Source organism: Amia ocellicauda, chromosome 6, assembly GCF_036373705.1.
Source record: "Amia ocellicauda isolate fAmiCal2 chromosome 6, fAmiCal2.hap1, whole genome shotgun sequence".
Lineage (NCBI taxonomy): Eukaryota > Metazoa > Chordata > Actinopteri > Amiiformes > Amiidae > Amia > Amia ocellicauda.
The window spans coordinates 26728944-26748927 of NC_089855.1; the positions used below are offsets into that span (position 1 = coordinate 26728944).

The 19984-nt window shown below is 35.7% G+C and overlaps 1 protein-coding gene across 1 annotated transcript in view; it reads left to right on the forward strand.

Annotated features, from left to right (window-relative positions):
- The window catches only part of gpc6a (glypican 6a), a 278856-nt gene that overhangs the window by 56432 nt on the left and 202440 nt on the right, over positions 1-19984 (forward strand). Inside the window, exon 2 of the mRNA XM_066706695.1 lies at positions 2372-2530. Coding sequence (XP_066562792.1) covers positions 2372-2530 — 159 coding nt within the window. The remainder of the gene's footprint in view (positions 1-2371; positions 2531-19984) is intronic.

Consider the following 19984-nt stretch of genomic DNA (forward strand, 5'->3'; position numbering starts at 1 on the left):
GTATTTAACATTACATGCCTTAGACTGCAAGATAAAAAGCTCTGAAAGCATATTTTGAGCTGCTGTCATTGAAAATTATTTTAGCCGTGCTGCAAATTAAGGATATTATTATTGACATTCTTTAGACCTGTAATGCATTTTAAGCTTCCATTTTCCACTTTATTCATCAGGGTGAGGATCTTTATTTAATTTAAAATAGTAAATAAATGCCCAAACTCCACAACATGAACTCTTTTGAATCATTTATGAAAAAAAAACGGGTGAAGTTCTCAAGTTGGCAAATTTAGTCTTTTTTTTTTTTTCACCAAACATCATGTACCAATACTGTTTCGCAGAAAAAGATGAATGCAATTTATGTACTTTATGTACTAAACGTCATGTTGTAACACTTCACTACCATACTTGATGTGTGTATAATTAAGATTCTGTGTTAGACATGATGCTAATTCATGTTAAATTTGGTTTTAAAACTTTTAACATATTTTAGATAACTAAATACTTCAATCTGATTGAAATATGAATTGTGCTCATATCTCTGTAAAGTTCTTTGGTAAATGCCCAATTCCTTTCTAAATTGAATGACCCTGTTATTGCATTTTGAAATGCATCAAAATTAATCATATTCTCTGAGGTGTCCGCTGTTTCCATCTGTTTTTTATTTGTTGGCTCGTACATCACCTTGATACTTAATAATATTGAATAAAACTGAATTACAGAAGAGAAAGTCTGGACCTCTCCAGGGACTTCAGCTGGTCGAAACAATGTGAAGTAGAACAGTGGAAAGGTGCATCTCGCTGTTGTTCATCGGGTCACAGGTTTAAATCCCTGTTGTGGCTAATATCCTGAAGTGTGAACCAAGCAGGAATAAACATTATCAAGTTTCATGCTTCTGGAGTTGACATTGAGATGTAGTGGAGCATGCCTCTGAAGGAATCCATGAAGATTTAATAAGGATCTCTTTAGGCAGCTTGGTATGAGTGTGTCTTTTATTTAACTGTGTTTTTGTGAATCTGCCCATCTATTTGTATGCATATTGTTGCAGATATTGAAGTGCATGTTGACCGAGCCTGGAAAACATGCTGTAACACCTTTTTTTTCCTTCTCCAACTTGACTGTTGGAGTGAGATGTAAGGCATCTGAAACAGCCACTCTTCAACACTGCGTGGAAACTGAACTTCACAATGATTCAGCTTTTGGGAGGTGTTTTTATTTCTCCCTGCGAAAAACATTTTATATGAATCACTACAAAATCTTGCTTTTTTAAATGTTACATAATCCAAATGAACCTCCCCTGATGAGTTTCTTTAATTGGATCTAAATATAGCACATTTTAAATTCCATCACACAAGTTACACATTCAGTATTAAACTAAGTACTTCAGGTTATACATAACATTTATTATGTGTTCTTCCTAATTTCAAGGGAGATATAAAATGCAAAGCAGAATAGTACAAAACTATTGTTTTTGATTGGAATGGGTTTATCTGACTGCTATAAAGCATTTGCGAACTTTAGATGACTTGCATTTAATGTATGTATTATCTTTTATTTATTTAAATATTGATTTTAACTTATCCAGCATTTGACAATCTAGTTGGAAGTTGAACAATTTAGGTATGCAATATTGGTGAAGGATTCCCAAGGACTGCACTAAAGGACAATGTGCGTTTATTTAACCCATGCAAACAGCACTTACTTTCCAGCTGTCTATTTTTAATTCATTTTTTTCACTTCACTGAACACAAGAAATGATTACATTGCAGCAAGCCAGTATGGATGTGGATGGTGTGAAGTTCAGAGCCCATACGTGGGAATGACTTAGCTCTTGTTTCTTTCAATAGTCAATGATCAGTAGCTCTAAGGATCAATTACACCTGCTTAAATGAACAAACAAGATATATGTATGTTGGGAATAATATTTAGGGCCCAGGAAAGTGAATAATGATGACCTTCACCCAAGGTAACATTCAAGGGTAAAAACAGAGCTGCTTTTCAGATAGATTTCCTTACACTAACAATATGTGGCTTATGATACTGGCATAGTGGCATGAAGTTGTAATTGTATGGCGTTACCATGGAAAGTAATCATTACTGCAGTAATTTCTCATGCTCCCATGCTGAATTGTAACAGTAGAAGTTTTTTGTTTTGTTTTCAGTCCCCCACCCCTCATTTATAACTCTTCAGTATTCTTTCTCTGCTTGCCACATTATGATTTGACCGATTTCCTTTAGCATATTGTGAAAGAAAAATGCAGCACTGCAGGTTCTTTGTTATTCTGCCATTCACTAAACCCTTTTCTCCCTCTTGCACGTTTTGCCTTCTAACAGTAAAAAAAAGACATTAAGGGTGGAAACTCCTTGTCTTTTTCAGGTGAACATCTTCGCATCTGTTCCCAAGGATACACTTGCTGTACTTCAGAAATGGAAGACAAATTGAGCCAGCAGAGTAAATTGGAATTTGAAGACCTGGTGGATGAAACAAGTCACACATTACGGACAACCTTTGTGTCAAGGCATAAAAAATTTGATGGTAAGTCACATTTTGGGGCATGTGTTCATAAAAATGTTACACCAAAAAACACCATCTTTACTTCTGCAATTATCTGGATTTTTGAATTGTTCTTTTAAAGGCTGTAGTGAAATGTGAAAGGCCAATTTTCTTTGATGCCTACAACAAGAACTCAGGCTGCATATCAAAGATTATATGGTATCTGATTCAATACTTCAGAGCAAATTGGTACGTAGATGAGTTGGCGTCTGCCTGAAGTGGTGCATTTCTGCTTGATGTCATCCATGACAAAATAATGTACCGAGTACATAGTCATAGTTACTTTCTGCCTCATTGTTTTATTGTGTGATATTCCTCTCTGCCGTTTTTAGTAATCATTTTAATCCTTAAAATTAATCACTGTGATGAAATGTCAGTCCATAATTTAGGGCTAAATTTTAAATGTCAAAAGACTGCGAAGATCTTCCAGGGTTTGGTATCACAGGTGGTAACTGATTTTGACTATTAAGCAACCTTTTCGGTTGTTGCAGGCACTTGCCAACCAAAGTATATTACATTATTCGGCACTCAGTTTACAGAACAATGCTTCAAAATCATGATGATTGAAAGCTGTACAGCCAAACTGATTTACTTCCTACACTTATTTATCCTTTGAAATTGAGAAGCGAGTTCAGCAAATTTAATGAAAATAATTTAAATATTATAATAACCAATTGATTAATAGTATTCAAATATAGTTTAATTTTTTATTTATTTTATATATTTTAACATTAATGTACTGATGCATTTTAGTTCCTCTAGTCGGTATGTCTAATTTGTCAGTGGTAAGGTTATGGTATTGAATAATTGATTATTCAATCAGGTGTGGTGCCTGTACACATATCAAACCCAGGCTCACTGGTAAACTAATATATTTTCTGCACAACTCAACAGGAAAAGTCCCCATATAAGTGTTGATGGGTTAGCTTTCCCCCCGATTGTAGTATTCAAAATTGATTTTGTCATAAAATATAAATGAAGATATATATGTATTGTATTTATTAAATAAAGTTTACTATCAGGCATGCCAGTATTGTCTAATATCTAGGCTGTGATCATATTTAAATCTATAATCTGTATTCTATGCATTACAAACCAAATTTCAAAACACGTTGGTCTTAAAGATGTTTAAAATGTCTGTTTGAAAGGCAGCAACTACATGTATTGAATTGCTTCATGCTTGGAAACAGGAAGCATTTCACCACTTTCTTTAATCTGCATATTGGAGATGAAGACCTGATTTAGTCAGAGGTTCAGAGAGAAATAAAGCAGAGATAACAATTATTAAATGGCGTGGGTGGGGGGGTGGGACAGCACTGTGGATGACTTTCAAGGTCTGTAAGTTGTGCCTGATTGCTTCATTGCATACTTGTGTCAGTCTAACTGTGTAAACCCAGCCATGGTTATTGGATGCCTCTGAGCTGCAGACACGCTGTCTGCTTGAACTTGATTGTCAAATTCCTCAATGCGAGAATCTGTTGCAGAACTTAAACTGTGAAGCTGCAGCATTGCTTATTCAGTACACAGTATGGTAAGAAGCTTTATGGAAACGAGGCCTCATATTTTGCAAACAATCCACCCACCAGGTTATGTCATATTATTTTGTGCATATATTATATATTTTTTTGACAAATGGTGTTTAAGTGTATTAAATTACATTGTAATCTAAGACACTTATGTCTTAGAAAAGTGAACTAGTGCTGACAAAAGCGAATGGTTAAAATCATAAATTGCGCACTAAGTGGTACTCATCAGATATTCACCATGCAGAATACTAATACACATTTACCAAAATCAAAGAATCGGATAAACAAGACAATCAATTAAATTTACATGATGCTTTTGTTTTTCCTAGTAAAGGATGATGCTTAGATTACTGAATGGATTAGTTTTCTGAAGCCACATAATCCATTTTGTTTAGAATTAACAGTCCAGGCTTTTGAAATCCTTTGGAAAACCCTTATGCCATGTATATTGCCTTAATATTATCATGACAAGCACTAAATCATTTTAATCTTGTTGACATTTGTGTAAGCATAAGGATGAAATATTAAAGTCTTTGGTGCTTTTTTTTTTTTTAATGCAATTTTAAAAGTTTAAAATTCCTGGCATAGGTACTAAGTATTTATTAAGCTGTGTGAGAGGACATTGTCATATTGTGAATTCATCTTGCAGTATAGCTCAAGTTTTGAAGACGTATGGTTCAAAATATGTCCTACTTTTTAATTTCTCCCTCTAGTATAAACATGCACACATGCTAGATTGTTGTTTAGTGTCATGATTTATTGGTTTTTAATTAAAATTGATCCACGATAATACTGTATGACACTTTTGTTTGTCCAAATGTACACAGGTAGTGCGCTGGTGCCGTGTTTAATTTAATTTGGCCAAGAAAGACTAACTAAATAAGATAATGGAAATATTTTGAAGTTAGTGGATTAGCATGTTCCACATGTGACACTAATTTACAGCTGGATGCTTCTTGGACAGCTATAACATTTGCACAAAGAGATGGCCTGTTTATACAGCTAGGAGTCTGAGATTGATCAGACTACCCTAACTAGGCTTGAGATGATGGGGCTGATGTAAGGATAGGTACAGTACAAAAAACTGCAGAAGCCCATTGCAAATTGCCTTTAGCAGAGCAATTATTTTGCACTGGGACCCATGTAAACATAAGAGCCAGGCAAACTACACCACACACATATTTTACGAACATCAGTTACCATTATAAATGCAATGAGCAGCATGTGTGAATTGGATTATTTAAAATACAAATGTCTTTTTTAGGATTGTTTTATGAAAACGTATTGTGAATGTTGTAGTGTGTTGTTTTGCTTATGCATTATTAAATACAGAATACATTATTGAGCAATCTTTTCAGATGGATTTGTAGTGAGTAACTAAAACTTTGACACAAAATGCCAGTACAGAGCTGTTCTGTCACATAAAGTACCAGATTAAGATTAAAGTACCTGCTAATGCCGGGGTAAATGAAAACAGAAGTGGAATGAGGTAAGACCTAAGAATGTCCAATTTTGCTTCACAAACATGTGGATCAATTTTGTGAGGACTTTTGTAGTTTACTTAACAACAGTACATTGGGAAATCTGATCTGATGTCCCATCCAAGCAGTTTCCAGTTCAAGTAAACATGAATCATGATTTCTCTGGAACTTTCCATCAAGGACATTACACATTACTTTCAATGACATAAGAGACAATTGGGAGTGGTGCAAATCACTTTAGATGTCCCTTGTTTCCTTTTTAACAACATGTGTGTGTTTGTTATTTTACAGTTTATCTACATGTATTATAGACAACACGTAATTAGTGGTGTACATTAATCGTACATGTATATTTTCATCTATCAATTTGGAATGATAGAAAACAAATGTCTGCATAAATTAGCCACGCAAGAGTAAAATTACACAATGCAACATTAATCTTTTTTAACAAATAAATATCTACAGTGGAATTGTGGGCCTGGTTACAATTACTACACCGCAGTTGTTTCACATACACCTATCATGGGTATCATTGTCTTCTCTAACAAGGAGCCATCTGGATCCGTGGGAATGTTGATTGAGATGGTGATAAACTTCCCTCTGCTGGATTATGCAGCAATCATGGCAGGGCTATGAAATCTGGCACATACAATTGTAACGATGTGAGATGCATCACATATCATTTGAACATTAATGGACCGATATTTGCTATTGTGGTGCCTGTTCTCATTATTCCTGGGGGTGGGGTGGGGATTAAGGTCACAGACAGAACAGTATACAGTGCTGTCAAATGCTCCTATTATGGCAGGCCACTTAGTAAAATGCTAGTTTTGTATCGTGTATGGATAGTATCTTTGTATTCGGCGGCATGGATGCCATGATAACGTCTATGTGCTTCTCCTCCGACAGATGTCCTGTATACAACAACAACCTAGAATTGCTGCATTAGAAAGTGCAAATCTTTAATACACATTTTAGTGATGACAAGGGGCTAATATGATTATGCGGGAAGAATGTCATCTCAAAACTACTCTACGTATATAGATAGGTTGGTCAGCAATGAAAATATAAATAATGAATATCAAATGGGTTCAATGTCCGTTTCTAGCTTATACAACCACATATTTGGCCTGCATGCATTTGTGTACCTTAGAAAATGTTCATTTTAAGATGGTGTAAAACTATTTGGTGGTATAAACTTTTCCGTTTCAACAAGCAAGGACATTTTTCCCACTGGTACCAAATGAGGAGGGACAAAAATGATATGCCAAAAGCCCTGTAATGTTTTTATATAAAGGAAGGGAAGAAATTATCTTTGCGAGAAGGGTTTTAAGTGTTTTTTTTTTTTTTTTTTTCCTGTTTAGACTATTATAAAATTGTTTTCCTTTTTCCCTCAAGATTTTGACTTACTTACTATTGTATACTATTTTTCACCAAGGCTTACATAATCTTCTAGTTTAATAATACATTTTATTTTTCCTTACCAAGTTAATGCATTTTGGAAGAGAGAGTATGTTAGGACAAAACACCTACTAATACTGAATCCTCTTACAACTACATCAGACATGGATTAATCACTTCATTGTTATCGTAACTGAATGTTGCATTTCAGTAGATGTTTAGCCTTGCTTCTTTAAACATTAAACACTTAATAGTAGCTGGTGTTAAGTCAGAATAAGCTTGCAAGATGAAGTGCTGGGAAACATTCAATTTAAGCAACTATTTCTATATAAAAAAAAAAGTTTAAAAGCTGTAGTGTTTTTAGCAAAATATGACGATTTCATTTCAAATTATCATATTCTGACAATTTATGATTTTTATGTAACATTTTCAGAACAGATTAATTAAATTGAGGGCTATTTGGTTCATATTTCATGATTAAATGCTGCTTTGAGTCATAACAAGAAAGTATAAAACATGAGAGGGTGAAGAACACGAGCAGACGTAGGAGATCATACAGGATTACGGTCTCCAAGGTATCAATAGTAGTAATAATACATTAAAGGGCTAACATTTACATTGTTATACAGACAATTATGCAGATAGAATACATGACACACATCTAGACACAATGGGATTAACCCACAAGAAAGTCTTAACTCTGAACAGGTCGTCTTCTAATACCTGGTGGGAAAACAGCTTGTATGCTGTTTTGCTTTGAAAAGTATTATTTTGTAGACAATGCAGATATAATCCCCACCTCCACAGTATCTGCAGCTCTGTAATCTGTACGATACAGTCATCAGCTACCTTAGATTCACTCCTGGGAAAAATGTTTTCCCATTAAGGGCATGGAAGGGAGTCCTATCAGTGTAATAGTTGAGCAAGGCTATAATTCTAATGGTTGTTTTTCTTCATTCAGCTGGAGCAGTCAAAGTGGGCAGCAAAAAGGTGCGTTAATAGAGCGACGTGTCATTAATACAAAATTGAAGATGGCGATAAATCAGAATGTATGGAAAATGTAATTACAGGCATTTGATTAAGAATACAATGTGGGGCAGCAGAGATCAGTGACTGATTCATCTGCAGTTAACCTTGGGTAGCCTAATTTTTAAATGTAATAAAAAATCAATAACAGACAGGCTCTATCCATAATTATCTCGCACTTAGAAATTTATGGTTTGTTAGGCTTCATCAGTTTTTATAATACTGTGTGTGAATACATTATCTTAGAGTAGAGAAGTTGACCTGCTTGTGTGCTGAAAAAGCAGCTTCTCAGTGAAATCCAAAATATCTCCATGTCAAGCAGTGGTATTAACCATGGCGTCCGGTACTTTTTCCAGATAGTAGAATTAATGAAAATAAATAAATATACATACTTTGCTTCCCAATGGCCACGTTAAAACTATGAACATCCCAAGGGGTTTTTAACAGGGGTTAAAAAGTATTCCTCCTCCGCATTCGTTTCTTCCAGACAAACGAGAAAATGACGGAGATTCGTGAGATGTGAAACCCAAACTACCGAGTCTCCCACCACTCTGCCTGAGCTTCACTTTTTCATGGAAATGGATCTTCTTGCTACTTCTTTCTACAAACACATCCGTCCCTTGCTTGTCGTGCTTTAGCCCACACACCAGTCACGTCACACTCTTAACCTTGTTTATTTCTCAAACCGAAGTGTCAGATTTTTCCCCTCTAACTGTACCTACGCTCAAAACTAAATGTTAATGTGAAATGACAAAAAACTAAAACGCACCAACAAAAAAAAACTATTTTCAGTTTGTTCAGCTCCTAGTTCCAATCAAAATCAGGCATACTTTTTTTTTTTTTTATCACTTTCAGCTTTGAATTGGCTTTGAATGCATTTTCTTCTGCAGATTCAAACACAATTCATTAGGCATAAAACAAATATGCATATAAAAAATGAACTAGATAAATGCGCTCAAAAAAGGTGTTCATTTTCTCTGAGTTGCAATTCAGATTTCAGAAGTGGGTGTCACAAGAACACTTCACCTGACCTGTGAAATGACATGCAATCATATTTTGGAATGTACTAGGAAGCTGCTTTTATGGCCATCCATTTCTTTTTAATTTTGTTTTGTTTTTGTTTTCTTTATTTTTCTTCTCATATTTTTTCCTGTCTACAGGTCTGAGCGTGCCTTTTAAAACCGCTTTCTCTTTTGATTTTCTGTTGCTGCATGAACAGCTGGGCAAGAGAACCTGACCTTCACCTTATATAAATTGCTCTTTTTTTGGAATGTATCTGAAATCTCATTCCAGGCGAAAAAAGGAAAAAAGAAAAAAGGTGGAGGCATAATAACGAAAGTGCGTACTATGATCTTTGTTCCCGTAAGATTGTATATCATTCTGTTAGGCACCCAAGTGACTTGACTCATAATGTTCTTTTTTCCCCGGTAGGATAATATTGCTCACAGGGGAAGAAAGATGGGAAATGAAGATATGCTATCAATGGCAATGTCAAATACTAACATTTTTGTTTGACATTTTTAAATACTTACATTTTGCAGGACAAATATGAATGTTTGTAAATTGTGTATTTTGTTGGTTTCCTGTAGTGAAAGCCAGAAACTAATGCTGTATATATTAATATTTTTAACATTGTGTAAATAGTTTTGTCAGAAATTAAAAATCATCTTAATAAATCAAAGATATTAATGTATGAACTCCCATTTGACAGAATTCCCAGTGCATTTTCAAGTTAAAAATCAATGCCTCAATATGGCCAATATGCCTCAATATGGCCAGTTTCTATTATTTTATGATTGGTTTATGTCTTTGTTTTGGGAAAGTTAACTAAAATCAAAAATAATAGTGGATAATTGTACTTGAATATGTTGATATGGCTCTACTGTTTTGAAATTACATGTCATAGTATAGACACATGCTTCAAAAGTGCTGGTGTGACTTTTAGAAGTCATTTGATTAAAACCAGAAAAGGCAATCTTCTCCTCTCTCTTTTTTTTAGACCAGTCAGTGTTTATTCCCAGAGCTCAACATATTTAAACAGTTTATCCCTAAAAGCTAGCAAGTTCTGTTTTGCCTGGGATTTGGGTCTGTCATCTCTGATTGCCAGGGAGCGGTGAGCTTCAAATGTGTGATGGGAGAGTTTGTTGGACGCTGAAGGAGGGGGATATTACAGCTTTCCAAAAAGCACCTGTTGTACAAATTTATTTCCAGTAGAGCTGCTTTTACAGTCATTACAGTATGGCTGAATGCAGATTGAAACCAGATGAAGATTAACGTCAGCATAATCACCTAGTTTCAACAATGTCTTCCCATTTTCTCAGTGTGAGGGCCAAAGATTTCAGACTCCACATACTGTATGAAGAACACAGCTTTTTGTAATATCTATAATTCATCAGGTTTTACAGTCTCCTGAAGGCATTCGGCAGCCATTGGTATTTTTTATTTGGTACTTAATTATATAGACGGATGGAGATTGTTCCAAAGTATAACCGAGAGACAATATTGCATAAAGTACGGCTTTATACCGGAGTTCAGATTTGTCAGCATCTCAAAACTCATTAATCTTTTTTTTTTTTTTTTTTTTGTCAGACGGGATGTTTGGGCCCTCAACAAAAACTCTGAATTTATATCAGAGATTTTATGACTTTAGAGATTAACAATATATAGGCCTATATATATCGTGGCTGCCCAGGATTTTTCACCTTTCTAAAATGATTATAGGAGTTTGTTCATTGTTTGTCATGATAGTGTCTGTATTGCACTTTATCCAAGCCTTGGGTCAGTAATCTTTACTTTGTTGCTCTGCCCGATCTTCCGTAGCTTCCTATTTTGCCAGGCTATTGAACATAATACCATTCCTCTCTTCACATCGAGCAAACTCGCCCCCTTGGGATTTGATCCCATCCCTCATAAACTCGAGATAATCTAATTTCTGTCATTTCTATTTACAAGCGTCTGTTTAGAAACCCTTAACTCACATGTTCATTATAGACTGCTTTCTTAATCTGTTTGATGCATTATTGAGCATTCTCTTGACGATGTTTTCCACAGCCCCACCATAACAACTGTGTCTCCAAGTAATTTGAAATGCATTAGTCATATTAGTATTAATGCAAGCATGAGGGTCAGATTAAATAAGATGCAGGACAAAAATGTAATTCCCTCTCAAACCTGGGTCGTTTTTATTTTCTGGTTCATATACAGAACTCACAAAAGCATCTCCTCAGTGTACTAATCCCTTGGGATCATTCCCTGGTAGTGTTGCCTTCAAGTCCAGTGATGATTAATGCTGTTTAAAGCACGGACCTACAGTCCCACAAGATGGACTCGTTATTTAATTGAAACCTTAATGTGCATGTGCTGCATACCTTGGAAATCCGTGTGTGTTTCGTGTTCAAGGCTTCTCTGAATGCTTCTCTGAATCTTGTGTCTTCAGCCTAAGACTTTGGGGATGATTTTAATCAAAAATGTCTGCTGAAGAATTAGCAGCATATCTGCAAAAGCATATCACACTGCTAAACTTTCGTGGTATTAAATCTAACATCTTGCAAACATTTTTCATTTAATCAGGCCCTTGGTGTACCCTAGATGAACATGCAGTCATGGGTCACTTCACAATCTGTCCTGCAACTTAATCTTTTGCACCAGAATCTTCTATACCAGATAGAATAATAATAAAATAATACAACAAAGGAGACTACCTTTAGCATGGTGGCCCTCACAGATCCTTATGAGGCTCTCAGAAGTGCTTTCCTTATTATACCGATCTCGGAAAAACCCAGTATAGACTATTGGTCCAGGGGGTAAAGGACATTCCTATCCAAACTTTATTAAAAACTCAAAGTGTAGCAGCATGTCAGCCAGCAGTGTACAGCGTATTACACTTTGCATCACAGCAGGAATCGCTCACAGCAGTCACATACAGTCATGTAACCCTGCACAACATTCTCCAATCACGCCAGTCTTCACACCCGACTGAAGCCATACAACTAGCAGGGAACCAGTGCATACTGGCCACACACACAGCATTCGCTCAGCACACTGGAGCACTTTGTAATCCAATACAAATGTATTTCTATATACCACCCCTTGTGCAGAGAAGTACACAGAATTTAAAACAACAGGATGAACTCCGGTTACAAACTACTTATATAAAAGCATATATTCCCACGGATTCACTCTGCACTTACCTACACCGATGCCCTCCACCCCCAGATTAAAAGCCTGAGATTAACACATGCACTGTGGATCATCTATTTACAGTTTAAACTGACATGATTGTGTTCTAGGTGCTAAAATAATAAATTAAGTAAAGCATTATAAACCATCGTCCCTGAACAGCAACTATGTAGTAGAACTGTTCTGGTTTAAAAATAAATAAAACAAGCAAAAAAATCATGCTAGTGATATTAACTGCGTGATCAGACTCAGAAGTATATTTTTAAGTATGCTTTGTGAAAAGTAACTATTATCTGTAAAATGATTAAATAAAAGAAGTAATTACAACTATTTGAATACAGATCCCAGAAAGTAACTGTTTTAAAAAATATTGTATTATACAATATTTCAAAATATTGAAATATCTGTAAAGTAGCTGAAATACAGTATAGTACTATAAACTCTTCAGAAGTGTACAATGCCAGAATACAGCAGCTTAATTATTACCCTGACTTTAAAGGAGGTTAAACCTTGTTCTTGTTAACCTTTCATCGATAACTAGCTACACCTGCTGCTGTTTTTAAAACATTCATGAGCAAATAAATTCTCAAAAGACCTGGGACAAATCAGCTGGTAGTGATAAATATGTGATGATGATGATGATGATGATGAAAGGTGAATGATTTGTTCCAGGTGCTATAGGTTTTTTTTTTTTTTTTTTTTTTTTTTTTAAACAACCTATTAACTTTGGAAAACTGCTCTCTTTTTCAATTAGATTTAATTTGTTCAATGAATTGAAGAATTTGCATATTTTAATTCAGTAGGTAAATATTTGAAAACTAGGAGAAACCTTTAATTAATGATCAAGGTTAATCATAAAACAAACCATTTGCACGAGGCACTGTTGAAACTCCTAACTCTTGAGCTCTGTTGACTGGTTTAATGACCTGTGTTGGAAGAATTGGATTGAACATGTTTTGCAGTCGTTAGAAACTACCTTCAACCACAATGAGTTTGTTAGAACAGATACATTCCAACATGCCTCTAAAACAACTTTTATGTCAGTCTAAGGGCAAGTGTTTGTCACATAATATTTGTGTTACTCAATTACTGAAGATAGTGTTTTCTAATGCTGTAGTAAAATCACAATGCACACTGTAAGTATACTGTAACTGGTTAGTAATGAAACTGGTAGGATCTCAAACACAGATAAGCATGTGCTCTTAGGTAGCAGTTATTTTTATTTATTTTAATTGTAAATCAATGCCAATGTTTTACCATTTTAGGAACAGTGGTTGAAATATGTATCATCAAATGTTGTATTTGGGGAAGTTAACACAATAAAACACACAGACTTGTGTTTGACTTTTTTTAATTTTTAATTAGGCCTTATGCGCCGGTTAGCCTTTTCTTTATGTATTTTATATTTATATATATTTTCGAACTTGCATATACACTCACCTAAAGGATTATTAGGAACACCTGTTCAATTTCTCATTAATGCAATTATCTAACCAACCAATCACATGGCAGTTGCTTCAATGCATTTAGGGGTGTGGTCCTGGTCAAGACAATCTCCTGAACTCCAAACTGAATGTCTGAATGGGAAAGAAAGGTGATTTAAGCAATTTTGAGCGTGGCATGGTTGTTGGTGCCAGACGGGCCGGTCTGAGTATTTCACAATCTGCTCAGTTACTGGGATTTTCACGCACAACCATTTCTAGGGTTTACAAAGAATGGTGTGAAAAGGGAAAAACATCCAGTATGCGGCAGTCCTGTGGGCGAAAATGCCTTGTTGATGCTAGAGGTCAGAGGAGAATGGGCCGACTGATTCAAGCTGATAGAAGAGCAACTTTGACTGAAATAACCACTCGTTACAACCGAGGTATGCAGCAAAGCATTTGTGAAGCCACAACACGTACAACCTTGAGGCGGATGGGCTACAACAGCAGAAGACCCCACCGGGTACCACTCATCTCCACTACAAATAGGAAAAAGAGGCTACAATTTGCACAAGCTCACCAAAATTGGACAGTTGAAAACTGGAAAAATGTTGCCTGGTCTGATGAGTCTCGATTTCTGTTGAGACATTCAGATGGTAGAGTCAGAATTTGGCGTAAACAGAATGAGAACATGGATCCATCATGCCTTGTCACCACTGTGCAGGCTGGTGGTGGTGGTGTAATGGTGTGGGGGATGTCTTCTTGGCACACTTTAGGCCCCTTAGTGCCAATTGGGCATCGTTTAAATGCCACGGCCTACCTGAGCATTGTTTCTGACCATGTCCATCCCTTTATGACCACCATGTACCCATCCTCTGATGGCTACTTCCAGCAGGATAATGCACCATGTCACAAAGGTCGAATCATTTCAAATTGGTTTCTTGAACATGACAATGAGTTCACTGTACTAAACTGGCCCCCACAGTCACCAGATCTCAACCCAATAGAGCATCTTTGGGATGTGGTGGAACGGGAGCTTCGTGCCCTGGATGTGCATCCCACAAATCTCCATCAACTGCAAGATGCTATCCTATCAATATGGGCCAACATTTCTAAAGAATGCTTTCAGCACCTTGTTGAATCAATGCCACGTAGAATTAAGGCAGTTCTGAAGGCGAAAGGGGGTCAAACACAGTATTAGTATGGTGTTCCTAATAATCCTTTAGGTGAGTGTATATTTTAATACTGTCTGCTGGTGATATATGTACAGATATATGATTTGCACTTAATTTACTCTAAGCAGACAATGCACAGGTATATATTTCAGTATTCTTTCTAAATAAATGAAATGCAGTGGAATTTTAGGTCTATCCACTGAGAGGCTCCTTTGGTATTAATTTGTCATACACACAAATGTATATTTAAGGAAATTGGTGCAGTGTGGTAGGCCGTGCAGCAAGGTGCTTTGAAGGTAGGAACAGATCTTGCAAAAGCAGCAGTGTCCATTAAACACAGCATTTATTGATGTTGGTAGTAACAAAAAGAAACAAACTGATATATCTCAATAAATGTAAGACCATTGATGGAACAAAGAGAAAAACAAAAAGTAAATAAATCCTAAAACAGGATTAATGTTTGGGCACCAGCACTCACAGCCTGCTTTTATACCCTTTTGTTTCAAGGGGCCCTCCCCCAGACCAATCAATTTCCCAACATAAGGGAACAAAGATTCAAAATCATACATAAGTTACCAACAGAAACAAATCAATGTTTTTTTGTTACATAAAAATAACAAAACAAAACCTATGAACCCAAAGTGCAAAAGAAATACACATAATGTACTTTCCAAACAAAGAAACACATATTGGGCCCCCTCTTAGGAACAGTATAGTAGAGGAATGGCATAAACCCCTAAGAAAGATGGCCTCTGTAATGGCCTCATTGTCCTTACAAAACATGGCTGCCCACACAAACAAAGCCAGAGGTAAGTTAATATTTCACCCCCCATTTTAATCGGTGTGCGGTGCCATGCATTTAAGATGGGCCATAACAGTTCAGTCTATTTGTAGTATAATAATGTCTAATATAGTTCACAGTAGGACTCAAAACATTAGAAGAGTCACTGTTTTAAACACGTGTGGGCCTTGCTCCATCACGTATAGCATTAATTGATTTCATTATTATGAATTTAAATGCACAATATTTGTATTTATACAGTGTATTCATTACAGATTTCAAATGTATTTTGAATTAGAAGAAAATGATTTAAATTGTTAAGTTTCTATTTCATGTTTAATGGCAGCTTGATTTGCAAAGAGGGTTTTCTGAAAACATCTGCAAGTGTAATACATATTTTACATTTCTTATTGAATTGTGGTCTACCTTTGTTGGGAATGATATGCTTTTGTTGAATATTGTTTTAATCTTTCTTTGTATGTTAAAACTAGGAATTAGATTAAATTAAAACTTTGACCCACCAGCTAATTGCAAATTACAAACCTGTACTTAGTTTTTCTTTCTTATACTCATAAAAATGCCCACCATCACATACTGGATTATAATTTACAGTTAGTGTGGGTCAAAGTTGTGATTTAATTGAAAACTTAGTATAACTGATAAATGGAGTTTCTGCTCCATTCTTTTATAACATGTTTGCATTTCACCTTAAGAACACGTTTACATCAATTACAATTGTAAAGTTTATGTATTTTGCAATATGTTTTCCATACGGATGATTAATTTGATGAATGTGTAACTGAAATAAATCAATACAATGGCAATTACTGTTGCTGGATTGTACCCTCAGAGAGAAAGAGACAAGAGGGTGAGCTTCTTCATTTAAAACCGTCTGATCCTACGGGGCATTACAGTTTCACAGCTAGAGCCCACACATTTTCTCCCATAGCTCAAGACCAACCAACACTCATAAACCACAAAATGTGTCTGTGAAGAGGCTGCTCACTAAAATAATAGAAAAAGGCAATGGTGCATAGGAAATCGCACAAAGCCCATAAAAACTAACAATAATGCTAACAACAGACAAATAAGATTGCTTTGTGACCCAATACAATCTATTGCCAGTGTGCTTATACATACACTGTATCGTCTCTTGAATATTTGTGTTTACTTCAGTTTGCTTCAGAAAATATTGATGTGCTGGACATGTGTGTTTTATGTGTCTGTTTTCATTTTTAATTCAACTGCTATGCCCTAGGTGTCCCTGCAGCAACTGCAATTATAGTAATAAAATTCACAATTAAGAAATCAATACAGTACACTTTCAACGTGCCAATTTGCCTCAATAGAATGACTTGAGATGATTAATCGGGATATTGATTATCAGTAAATGGTTTAATTAGGCAGCCTACATGACATAGCCTAGATTTGCCACTAAACAACAGTGTCATATCAAAGAGGTACGCACTATACTTTATTTTTTATAATAAAGTAAGATAATTAATTTAAATTGATTTACATTGTCCAGGAAAAGCAGGATTGCATTGCTAGCACAAACTTAAACTACCTGTTTACTGTGTTCCTTTGCTTTGGTTTCAATACCATATTTCATGTTTCAAACTGTTACAACCTGTACATGAATGAGGGAAGTGATTCCATTATAAGTATTATTCACCTTGTAACCTTATATAATTTCATCCACCTGATCCCAATTAATGTGTGTTGTTGAATTAGTGAGCCCCGGGTTAAGCACAGTCTGACAGCCACTATTAATACAGCCCGCTCTGCCCTGCTAAGGTGATTTGTTACTGCCCTGCCTATGGGATTCCTAAAGACAATGTGATGATCCCTTTTGGTACTCAAGCAAAACCAGGATATGAACTGGTGACCTACCCGTTACAATGTCTCATGAGTGGACTCTTTTAAGAAAGTTTACATTGAAGAGGAAAAAAAAAAGGAAAAAAAAGAAAACATTTTATAATTTGATCCTTTTTTTTTATATTTTCTTGAATGAAGTGTTATTTTAGCAGAGATGAATTAAACCAACTGAGGCATAACTGGAAGAAGTATCTCTAAAATAAATTATGAAAGCCTCATCATTGTTTTGATTTAGTACAGATGGTAAACACTGCAGACATGTGCATACTGATTTTAAATCAGTGTATTTTTTTTTTTTTTTTGAAAGGATGAACTGCACATGGCAGTGAGATACCCAAGAGTATTTCAACACATCTCGAGTAACAACACTAGAGTTCTTGTTTATTGAATGATTATGTCAGAATCTCAGCATTCCGGTCTTGTGGATAAACAATAAACTATTATTTCCGGGGAGAATAACAAATATGAGAATTATAAATAATAAAAAAAAAAACCACTAGCAGTCCTAAACCTTAAACAAGTACAAATGAAACAATCTGTCTTGCAAAATCAAGATTTCTTTCCTTGTTTTCTAATATTCACAGGATGCCGAAGGTGGTTGTTTTCTAGCAGACTTTGAAAAACAGGACAACCCACTTCAAAGTGTTGCTGTCAGAAATACATAATTTGTTTTCATTTAAGTATCTCCTATCATTTAAAAGTCATTCTCCAAAAATGTCATGAAGTGTACTTGCAAATATCTTTAGAACTTTACAAATGCATCTAAACTGGTCTAAATATAAGCAGTTCAAGTTCAGATAGTGTTCTCAAATGGAATGAAATGTTTTCTCTTCCTATTGGCTTAACAGACTTTGATTGGCAATAGTGTTGTACTACTCTACCTAAAATAACATTTGGAAATCCAAGACTAGGCATAAGTCTGTGAAACCAGCCTGGAATGTCTTAAATCAAAAGTTTTTTTCTACCCAGAGCACTGAAAACAGGAATATGGGTAACTGATCTGAGTACAGATTAGCATAAAATATGTAAGGTACTCTTGTAGTCTTGTGTTGTGCAGAATGTTTCATAGATTTTTTTTTTTTTTTTTTGACAAATGAAAGTTTAATGAGTGGGTCTTGATAAGCTGCAAGTTGTCCCCAATTCTGTATATTTGGCAAACACTGTTTTTTTTAGGTGAGTTGGAGAGAACCTTATGCTAAAAAAACTCCTCAACTGTACATAGTTGATTGATTGAGTATTACATGGTGGACCTAAATGAATCATAACTTCTTAAACTGCTTTTGCTGGATTTTTTTTTTTTTTTTTTTGATGATTGCAGATTCATTTTACTTGAGACATTTCAGGGTTCTTTGTTTGTTTCACATTCACACACTTGTTAGAGGAACCAGCAGCTCTATGATTCTTGCATGAGAGAATATCAAAGCTTGTTCCTATAGTTTAACGCAAATAACATTATAGCTTATTTTAAATATTAAGCAAGCTTTCATTTTATTTATTTTTTATACTCTATTAAGATACCAGTGCTCTTCATTTTTAGACTGGTGGGCCTTAATTGATCCCAATTCTGGCTGTTTGTGTGTGTGCAGAAAACTATACAGTTTGGATGTTAGGGTTGCTTATGTCTGAAACCAATTACAATGGAAGTCTAGTAAAATCATTTATGATCATGGATGTGTATTCATATGAATAGATTAATTTGATCTTTTTTACATTTTTAGTAACTATTTTCCTCCCATTTTATTTTACTGACTTACCACCCTGAATCATGAAGCGATACAGACACCTAACAGATCCTACGAATTGCATCTGCTCCTTTTCACACACTGCAAGCCTTCAGTGCAAACAGAAGTTCTGCAACATCACAAATCACAAGAACAACTAACGCAGCTCTGAGGAACTGATATCAGTGCAAGCTCACAAGCGCCTGCTAAGCCACAGGAATCTCTGTTGTGTAGCAAGTAAAAGAAAGCTCAGAACGCCACTCAATGGGGAATCCCGGTCACAATCTGCATTGTCATTACCTCAGCCAGTGACGTCTATACTCAACAGCTCAACTGGCACCTCTATTGGTTCGTCCACTTGGGGTCCCCTCAGATGTTTAGGAATTTGAGCGTATTTAGGAACACAATTGTTTTGCCTGATCTTACTTTGCTGAGCTACATCAGTGGGCCTTGTTGTTCCTCCCAAGAATAGCTGAGCAAACTGCAGGTTAGCCATTGATGATAATACCCGGACACGAATTGACTCAGTCTCCATTGACCCCCTGTGCACAAAATGTTTCTCTGTTTATTAGCTCTAAGTATAGCTGGCAAGGCTGGCTTGGGCTGTCAGTAGCTCTTAGGTACATTGAGGCTTACACTTTTTTTTCCCCCTCCTTCTCCTTTCCTTTTCAGCTCCAGTAACTCTGTCTCTTTATGTATCAGCTTTATATGCCTAAGTGCTTCTCTGGCCTAATTTATTCTAAGACAATAGCATGACCTTAACCTAGTCTGCCATGACAGTACCCTCCTAAAAGTGTCCAAAATCCATCCAATTAACACCAGAAATATGTTGTAAATCAATGGGACT